Source organism: Channa argus, chromosome 19, assembly GCF_033026475.1.
Source record: "Channa argus isolate prfri chromosome 19, Channa argus male v1.0, whole genome shotgun sequence".
Lineage (NCBI taxonomy): Eukaryota > Metazoa > Chordata > Actinopteri > Anabantiformes > Channidae > Channa > Channa argus.
Window position 1 is genome coordinate 16038730 of NC_090215.1, and position 10336 is coordinate 16049065.

A 10336-nucleotide genomic window follows, 5' to 3' on the forward strand; every position below is an offset into this window, starting at 1 on the left:
AGGCATTTGTAAAGATGCTTCAGAACATGCTGTCAATTTCTACTAACTGTGCAACAACAAATATTTAGAATAAATGTAAGAAAGAAGTCATGCTCATCCACCAAATTAAAAAAGGCATCTAATTGTTGGTGCGTTACTGACCTCTAGTGGTGAACGTTAAAAAGACTGTAATAAATTGTGCAAACAGCAATAATGTTGAAATAGTGGCTCTCGGGCAAAACGGTGATGTTAGCTGTAAGTGAATGATATGACACTTGACAGGGCCAATGTTTGTAAAGCGACTTCCACCCCGACTTAACTCAGCGCTAAGGATTGTTGCCTCATCGGATATTTCCACATCAGTCACATATGATGGGACGGGAAATGACTTCTCGCCCAGAACAACCTTCAGTCTTAGACTTGTTCACTCATTATCTCCTGTAGATGAAAAATTGAGAAGCCAATCCAACACATCCAGCATGAAAGTAAAGACACCGGTGATGACGTTACTCTGCCTTTATTCAAACACCTTGTGTTTTTTACAATGCACTGGGAAATTTAGTGTAAACAGGTTTTTAAGAGTCTTGTCATTGCTTCTTGCAACAGAGCATCCTCCCTCACCGCCACTGGGAATATCTCGATTTCCTTGATGATCCGTTCGGCAGTAATGTTGCCGTTTGCTGAAACCGTCCTTTGAGACCTCAATTCAAACAGCCTTTCTAAACTGTTAAGCAAAGCCTTTATTAATAGAGGTTCCAGCTGTAGTCAGTGTTTACACATGCTGCTCTTATAACTACAGTTTCCACCAATTCTCATTTATTTATTTTGGTTGTTAAAGGTCTGCGATTAGTTTATTGCTACATAACCAGCCCATGATCAAATATGAAATCATACACATGCAGGAGGATTCCTCCTGCTTCAGTGACTGTGTCCAAACACTGTGCAGACAATCTGTTCTTAGTGGGACTGACAGTGTAGAGATATTAAATATATTGTCTTTCTCTCAAAGTCCTTTGAGAAATTTGACAGAAATCATAAAAATGAAGGTGGACTTATGTCTGTTTTACATACACTAACCTGTGATTCTTCAAATACATTTTTTTTCTTTTTGCTCTTGTCTGTATTAGTCCAAGTGTGTCCCAGTGAGCTCTGATAAGGCATCACGTACTTGCAGTCTCAACACTTTGGACACTGCGGCAATTACCAGGAATAACTGTACCAGTCAAAAGCGGACTACTCATTAATACTGTGAGTGTGGGTATTTGGAAAGACCCAGTGTCGGTCAACAGCGTGTGGACAGTGCACAAATCAATCTCGGTGATGCTCATTAAGCTCACTGCTGCCAACTCAGGGTTTAAACTGAAGATGGTTCACATTCTTTTATGCAACATCTTTAACGCCTCATTTCTACTCCAACTTTTTGCAACTGGAGAGTAAGACAATACAGTTGGAGCGGGCATGCACGACTGGGGTGATGGTTAAAAAGCTGCAGCCCACCCACTAGTGCACATAATCCTGTGGAATTTTGCTTTAAGTTGCCTCATAGAATCATGGGGCAACAGGGCATCATCTGTAGTTGCCCTGCTGACAACTAGATACAAGCAACAGCAGACATAAGAATCTAATAAGAAACAGCACAGCATAAAAATTCCATACATTTTTCCTTAATAATAGGTACATCCCTGCTCTTAACTTGGTTTTAACATGGGATTTGGCTTGACAAACAAAGCTGCCGTCAGTTTTATACTTTCTGACAGCTTCACAGCTACTGAGCTCTTCCTTTATGTCCTTTCATTGTATTCCACTGGTGGAAAATACTTTGAAAGGTCCCCCGGTGAGTCAGTGCAGATTATATGACTGTGTGTGTGTGTGTGTGTGTGCCCATTTTCTCACTGCGTCTGCTGAAAGTTGGACAAAGTCTTGACAATATCAGTGCAAGTACATGCACATTCACAGATGGAGATTTATCTGTACGTCTGAATGTGTCCTTAAATCGAATCAGCTCATTACTGCGACATTAATGATGTGGACAAGTAAAAACACAGTTACCGAGTTTCAGAGGAGACACAAGAGTTGAAAATCAAAAAACATTATGATAAAAAATCTGGACAAACTCACTGCAGTTATTCCACCCATGTATTAAAATACACAGCATAGTGAGCTTAAGTCTAGATGATGCCACTTGCAGAGAAAACATTTTAGTATACAAAACAATTCTCTAAATCCTCAAGCTACGTCTCATGAACACCTGACAGCTGTCTCGCAGACAAACCTACCTTGCTGAAAGATGCATCGCTCAATTAGTGGTAAATGCTTCACGTCTAAAGACATTTACATTGTGTCTTTTTTCCAGGACTTCACGGAAATGTGTTATTGACAGGACAAGCACTGAAGCAAATGTACGAAATCTAATCCTCTCAAAGCAAGTTAGTCATCTAATGTCAATCTTCACCGTTCTGTTAAACAGTGATAAAACTGGCAGACAGCACTTGTATCCCACGGCAACACTTCCTAGATTCAGTAGGAACCTGGTGCACAAGCTGTGCACCAGATACATTAACAGACATCTGTTGATTTTAACAGATCAGTATAGGGGGGCCTTGGAGGGAGGGGATTTGTTTGGAGTTTTGTTTGACCAAGAGCTGCAGGATAGCAGTTGTCCTGTCGTCTCTGTTGTGCACTAAATAGAAGACGCTCTCTGAAAATCTGGGAGACAGCGAGAGGGAAGTGATAGGACAAGCAAAACAAATACATCAGTCCTGCTGGCTCTCCGGCAGGTCTGGTATGAATAATTTATCCCGGATGACGGATGTTTTGGATGTTTTGTTCCCTGGAATCAGAGGTGTAACTGATGCCTGCCACGGCGCTAAAGTTGCTGAAGGTCAACGGCGCAAACTGAGAGACGAGCAGCAACTTCAGACAGGTTTCCCCTTTGAGCACTTTAAAAACAAGAGTGTGCAGATTCATTAGAAGCTCTTGTGAAAAGGTACTGAGCTGCTTTGAGATAAACGCTAATGGCAGCAGGTGGAGCAGGTGGAGTTTGGCATCTTAACCACCTTTGTTTAGTGTGCAAGCATTGCTAATTAGTGCTAAACACAGTCGAGCAGCTCTAGCCGCTCTCGTCTTGCCCGTCTAGCTGTTCTCTTTCTGTACGAGCAAACGTTGTTGAGTATGCCACTTTACTTTGACACGTAACGTTATTTTAAAAGCCACTGAGCTTTATTTCTGGTAAACACACTGCACAACATAACCTGGCATTACATCATAGTGACACTATCAATTCATCAAACTTTGTAAATTCATGTTTTCTTTCCTGAAACGGTGACATTTATTGACTTGAAAATTGAAAAAAGGGCAATTTGTATTTCAATAGTGGCATTAATTTGTTCCAAAACCTATCTTCTAATCTCATTGTATAGCAGAGAGGCACAGTCAATCAAACATGATGCGTTTTTAACAATAGAGGTCACTGGGACAGAGGAACAAGCTGATCCAGGCTGGAGAATGTGATTTATTCACTTCTTTACATTAAGATATGTTTTTTTTTTAAACTAAAACAGCACGTGTTAATGACTCTTTACACAAGTTTAAAATAAATAAATAATTTTAAAAAACATTAAGACACCGAAACTGAAGAGTTGTGTAGCAGCTGCTGATGTAGGTGGAGCTGACTGAAGAGGATTTTCAGCTGGCTGACTCCAGCAATCATTCCTAGCACTAGTGATTACGGCTGAACCCCCCGCTGTGAACTAACACGGACCATTGATTTCGGTGGAGGGAGCTGCCGCATATAAGGCCAGCGTTTGCTCAAGTAAAGTGTTTTTAAACCATCAGTTAGTCATCAGCAAACACAAACTGAAAAAAAAAAAAAAAAACCCACAGAAAACAGTCAGTGGAGAGCAAAACTCGAGGCTATTACATAGATCACATCAGCCCGGGGGTGGGGGGGGGTGGGTCGTCCGGGGTTGGGGTGGGGGGTGGGCCGTCCATCACTCTGCATGTGCAGCATCTGCAGCACTCACTCAAAGGCCAGAGTTTTACATGGTATAATGACTGTGAATGCTGCCATTTCTCTGCTGAATCACAACAGTAGCAGTTACTGTTACTTCCTGGTGTTTTATGGCGCGTCAGAGGCCCGTTTTCTGTTTATTTGGCTTCTTTTTCTCAGTTGTTTTTAGAGATTTGACGAGGAGAATGGACAGTTTCTCATTTTTTACAGGTCAAAGTGACCACAGACATTTCTTTATTTCCTGAGCATTTCCGTAATATGAGTCACCGTTTGCCAGTCAACAAAAGAGCGGGTTCCCAGTCCCACGTACACTTTCGCTGACCCCTTGGTAGAGTAGCAGAGAGTATTTAAATGAGGCGGCACACGATTCAGGAGGTGTGCGGACACATTTTATTATGTACCGCTTTCTACATTTATCACCGTCCTTGTTATTTCACAGGGAACAAGTCACGACACCAGAACTCTCGTGTTTACTTATTGGAATTGAAGTTGCAACGTCAGCATTGCTTTCTGCAAAAAACCTTCTCATTCGGGCTTCACTTCCGTTGCCAGTTACCGCCGTCGGCGTTCGAGCACATGCACGCGTGCTGACACCTGTCTCTGTGGGGCTTTAACAACACCAATGCATCCATCTTTGGTGTGTCAAGGGCTGCACGGCAGCAGGAGATATTTATAGTGCTTTAATTATATCCTTACAAAAGCCTTTTAAACATGGTGAACACTGCCAGTGTGTTTCACGTGTTGCCAACAAGCAGCAGCAGTACAGTAGTTGTACAATGTTGAACGCACACATTCTTAACACATTCTTGTGTTATTTTGGTCCAAACTACTGACGGCATTGAAATTCAAGAGCACACTTACAGCAGTGCTTCTCAACTCTGGCTGTCACAGACCCCCCCCCCCGCCCGCCCCCTCGTCTTCGAACTAACCCTGCAAAATGGCCAGGGTTAGCTGGAAAACAGGACTGAGGATGTTTGACTCTTTAACTGAAATCAGTACAATGACCAAGCGCTAACATCCTACATGGAAAAGCAATATGATTCATCAACACCTGAACTTTTAAAATCACTTCAGTCGCGCTTTATAGAGGTATTTTATCTGTGACATTCTCTGATCTTAATCTGACTACATTGTTCTCTTAATTAAATAGAAAACACCTAAATAAAGTGGAATCAACAATAGTAATTAATAACTAATAATGGCCAAGTGGTTTAAAACAATGCAGTAAAAGCAAGTGTGTATTTGTACATACAAACATTACATGTTCATCATTTGTTTTACTGCTGTCCACACAAGACACAACACAACAAAAAATCTGGATGTAAATGGTTCAGTGCAGAAATACAATGACTTAAAAAAAAAGTCTTAAGTTTATAGTTTGGGGCATTTAAAACCTGCTAAACACAAACCATATGAGCAGGTTTAATCAGAATTTTAGGCCGTCTGACGCGTTGTCAGAAGTTTACTCGCCATCTGTGTCATCCCTGCCGACGTGAAACTCTGTTATCGCCTTAGCGATGCGTTCCGCTATCGCTCTGCTGCTGGCCACAATCAGTCTCCGAGACATCAAATCAAATGGTCCACCTGGGTCAAAGACAAAACAATAACATAATAAGTGCAATAAAGCTGAGCATGGAAGAGGTTTATGATTTCATCTAGGATGGATTTTAAACTGTGCAGCAAAGATAAATAAAAAAACAGATTGAATCTATTGATCAACAGGAAACAGATTAACAGTTTTAATCTTTTTATTACACTTTATAAAATGTTAATTATCTTCTTTGATACAAGGATCTGCTGCTTTTCTAGGACAGTAAGCTGAATATGTTTGGGTTTGGACAAAACAAGATAAGCATATAATGTGCACGTAGGAAAATCCTCATCTGAATAAATCTGGCTCATTGAGCCACTTGATCAACGAAACCAACAGAAAACATTAATTTTGAGATGTCTGTGTGTAGAACTAACCAAGGGAAGAAGTGTTACCCACGTAAAACCAGATGGTGAAGGCATTGGAAATAAACGTGCAAAATTACAGCTCCTTTTCTCATTTTTTTAATATTTAAGTTTCGAGGAGCAAAACTGTTGGAGTTAAAAGCTTCAGTTATTGTCGAACGTAGTCACTATGGGCATCAAATTTGCTCCAAAACCTACGTGCAACTGCGCCTCTGTGCGATTTAGATACTGACGGGAGTATCTGGGCAGAAACTGAGGGCATGTTACTCTTTTAATAGAAATAGCAGCAGTGCACGTTTCACTTGACAGTGTGTTAGCAGCTTCCTCAGCTTCTAAAACTAAGACAAGAGGTTATGTCCGAGGGAATGTTGCAGAAATTCAAGATCAAATGTCTGTTTCCAGAATAAAGCCAGTAGCTGATTTTTAAAATGGGATAAAAACTAATAATGATAATTAGCGAAAAACAAATAATCCATATACAATAATAGCTATTGGTGTGTTTGCACTAGAGAAAAAAAAAAAAAAAGCCCAGCAGTCCAGTCTGCTGCGTTGCTTTATAAAGTAATCTCCTCCAGCAACACTGCAATTCTTTCCATCACCCTGCTGTGCACCTCCATTATTTCATCCAGTGACTCAGCACTGCTTTGAAAAGTTTGGAGAAGTGGGCTTTGAAGAGCTTCTATTTCAGCAGTGACTCACCTGAAATGTCCACGATTACGCCTCCAGCTTCAGTCACAACCGCCGCCCCTCCAGCCATGTCCCAGCAGTGGATGCCGATGTGGTAGTAGGCATCGGCCGAGCCGCACGCCACCAAACACATGTTGACAGCTGCACTGCCCGGACAGCGGATTCTGTGGACGGAAACATGATCTTTGCTCCGCTTTGAACTGATGTGCTTTTAGCTTCTAGATGGTTTAATGAATGTTTAGTGCGTTTGTGGGCGTAGAGTGATTAGCACTTTGAAGAAATAAAGCATGATTTGAGACCCTATTTATGGCTGACACTTTTTAAAAGGAACTTGGCAGTTACATTTTGCCTTCAACACGATTTTTATTCCCATGCAAGATTCAAATTCTCTTCACATGGGCCAGGATTTCACAGAAAAAAAAGGAAAACTTTGATATCAAGCTGTACAATGTTGTCAGCGCTAATGGAAACGTGTGGGGGGAAAAAAAACAAAAAAACATTCATAATCATGTTAGAAGCATCCAACTGGTGAAACACAGGACGACTTTTATGGTCCAAACATCCCAACTGGAACTACTGTGATAATCAACACATTATTAAGACATTTTTTTAAACAAAAACAAGCATTTCCAGCTTCTGTTTCTCCATTTTTGTTCCCCCCCGCTATTATTTAACAGTCAAACATCACGAGTTGTGTTGTACTGTGAACAGGCCAGCTGCTCTTCAGCTTTTGCTTTTCTGACAGTGTACAAGCAAATGCTGTGTCACCAACACTAACTACATGCGTCACCAAACCAACCAGGAGCAAAATTGTATAGATGATAAATTTATGGGCATATTTACCCGTGTACAGGGATGGTGAGGATGGTGTGGATGTTATCCAACATCGTTTTGAACTGCTCAGGGTCGCTTTTGAATCCCATCTCTGTCAGTACCAGAGAATGTCTAATATCTCGGATAGAAACACAACACGAGCAAAAATAAAAATCATCTCAACAAACCAAAGGCCGTTTACTCATAGAAAAACAGATTAGAAAAGCCAGACAGACTCCAATAGTGTAATGGTCAACGGCTGTCTGTTAATACAATCAAAGATTCCTCCTGTGATGTTGGCTCCACCTGGTGGAAAACCTATCAACTGCAAAGCCAAGCGTGATTGTCAACATTCACCTTCTTGCCGAGACACCTCGATGGGGACACCATTGCAGAATGCACCTTTCCCTTTCCGTGCTGTGTACAGTTTGTCCTCGATGCAGCTGTAGACGATTCCAAACTCGATCTGAGGCCAGGGAACAAAACAGCAGGGGATCATGAGGGATGAATGCAAATAACGGAACAACAGTGGGGAAATCCACTACTAAGACAGGCAAAAATCACGTCATTTGCTTGTGATTAATGAACAATAACGCCAACCTCTTTCTTCACAGAAAAGCCAATTGACACGGACACGATTGGGAACCTGCAAAGAAGAAACGTACAATATAAAACATCAATTGAATGAACTCCCTTTAGATTCAAGCTCAGGGGAATCCATTTCTATTATCACTGCAGTTTCATCTACATTGTCTAATTATCCCTGACAGAGAGGACCATCCAAGAGAGAACCTAATTAAAAGATAAAAATAGTTAAGGAGCGACAGAGATAAAACGAAATCCAGTGCGGCATCAGGATTCTACGCAGTCCATACAATATTTAAGCGAAGGCAAGAAGTACCTGTGAACGAAGTTGGTGGTGCCATCGATGGGGTCAATGATCCAGGTGGGATTGTCTGTAAGAATACTTGGTGCACCTGCGGCTACAGACTCCTCTCCTATGAAGCTTAACCAAGACACACGGACACTTTTAGGTGTAAAAATAATTTTTAGCTGTAAAATTAATGACAATTTATCACATTAAAAAGGTGTTTTCTTTCATTTTTCTCCTAATGTCTGCACTGTATGATATCACGTACAGACTACCTTACACTGAATACAAGATCAATGCTAATATGAAAAAAGACTGAGGTCACATTTTCTGTGTTTTTATATTAAGTTGGACAAAGTTTTGCACCTTGTGGGGGTTTCCAATCTGCAGAAGACACTTTTGGCTGAAATCTTTGCTACAGCCTTTAGCCTTTTCCTACTCACTTTGCATTAGAGGCCTGTTTTTGTGCGTACGCGTATGTGTGTGGTTTTGCTGGTAACATCAGTATTTTGTGACAGTTCCCACTGAATTACTGGTAAGAACAATTCTAAACTTGCTTATAGAAAACAACCATCCTAACTGCAAAAATGCAAAATAAAGAAACTGCACTAAACTTCCGCCAAACATTGACAGACTAGTTAAGAATAAAATGACACATGACACTGAAGAAAAATAATGTCCAACTCAAGCAATGCGTATAAACCCCGTGTCCACATTTGCTGGTGCACTACCTGTGTGTTGGGTACTTGTCCTTAATGGAAGATATAATAAGCTGTTCCACTTTCTGGTCCGTCTCAGTCACCAGGTCAACCGGCGAACTTTTCTGCACGACTGAGATGTCCTTCTGCAGCGCCTCACAGATCATCTGGCACAAACATAATGACAAACTCAAAAAGGGGATTTCTCACTCCCCCCCATCCCTTCTTCTTTTTGGAAGACTGGCTACATCTGCTACTTTAATTAGCCTAACATCTTGTGTGTGTCACAGCAACATATTGTTGGCAGTGATGGGTCACAGATGGTCAGGTGTAAGCTTTGTCATAATCAGTACACATTACTGTAACGTCCCCCAGAAATCATGCACATTCTGTACAAAAGTAGATAAAATTGCTCAGGTGTGAAGACAAATTAACTCTCCATAAGCACTGGAATATACACTGATGACCTAGTGAACAAACTTAAATATGTATTTTAAGAAATGCCTTCTCCTTACAGGTCAAAAAAGCCAAAATAAAACTGCATTCATCCTTCATTGATCCTTGTCCTTTGTTATTTCTAACCCGTCTATGTTTGTAACACTGACAACTCATAAACTCATTACTGTAATAGTTTAAACATCAACTTCACTGAAAAGGAATAAAAGGGTGTTTAAAATTAGAGATTCAAGTTTCCATCTTCGTCCTCTCTGTCTGCACTCAGTCACCCAAGACACGTTTTTAAGACACTTTGTTCAATAATTACAGCTTTAAACAAAAGCAAAGCAAGGTATAACTATTCCCTACAAAACACAATTATGCTTAATGTACAATGTCTCCCCTCAAAATGAACTGATTTCCGAGCCATGTAAGGACAAGCCCCGCTGTACTAGCTGCTTACCTTCCCTGCCTTTTTGGTGACCTCCACACAGTAGTCCATACACTCTTGCCAAGGATCACTCATGTTGATGTGGAGAAGAATATTCACAGATGCAGATGTTAAGACGAAGCCGGAAGTGGCCGTGCTCTATAGAATTCAGTGTATTGCAGACATGTGCGTTGAGAGGAAGCTCAAAACAACAGGCCAGCTAATTAGGAAGCGTGTAAACCTGCAGCGTTTTTTTTTTTTTTTTTAGCTAAATTAGCTCCGAGAGGTTACTAGCTAGGGAGCTTGTACGGGAAGACAGCACGACTAAACGAAAACAATAAAAGTTTTTGCTAAATGGCGATGGGATGGACGTCAGTTCACAGAAAGATCGGACAATATAACGGAAATAACGCTAAATCCCCCTGCACGCCGGCTAATTTGTCTGTGTTGACGTCTAG

General features: G+C 41.0%; 1 protein-coding gene across 1 annotated transcript; it reads right to left on the minus strand.

Moving 5' to 3' along the window:
• Window positions 1-517: 517 nt before the first annotated feature.
• On the minus strand, window positions 518-10316 carry LOC137104669 (inositol monophosphatase 1-like). The gene is made up of 8 exons (XM_067486226.1): window positions 9912-10316; window positions 9047-9180; window positions 8346-8450; window positions 8045-8090; window positions 7802-7910; window positions 7475-7583; window positions 6644-6795; window positions 518-5572 (listed from the first exon to the last, which is right to left on the minus strand). The coding sequence occupies exons 1-8, from the start codon at window positions 9972-9974 to the stop codon at window positions 5451-5453; spliced, it is 840 nt and encodes a 279-aa protein (XP_067342327.1). The 5' UTR covers window positions 9975-10316; the 3' UTR covers window positions 518-5450.
• Window positions 10317-10336: the final 20 nt, after the last annotated feature.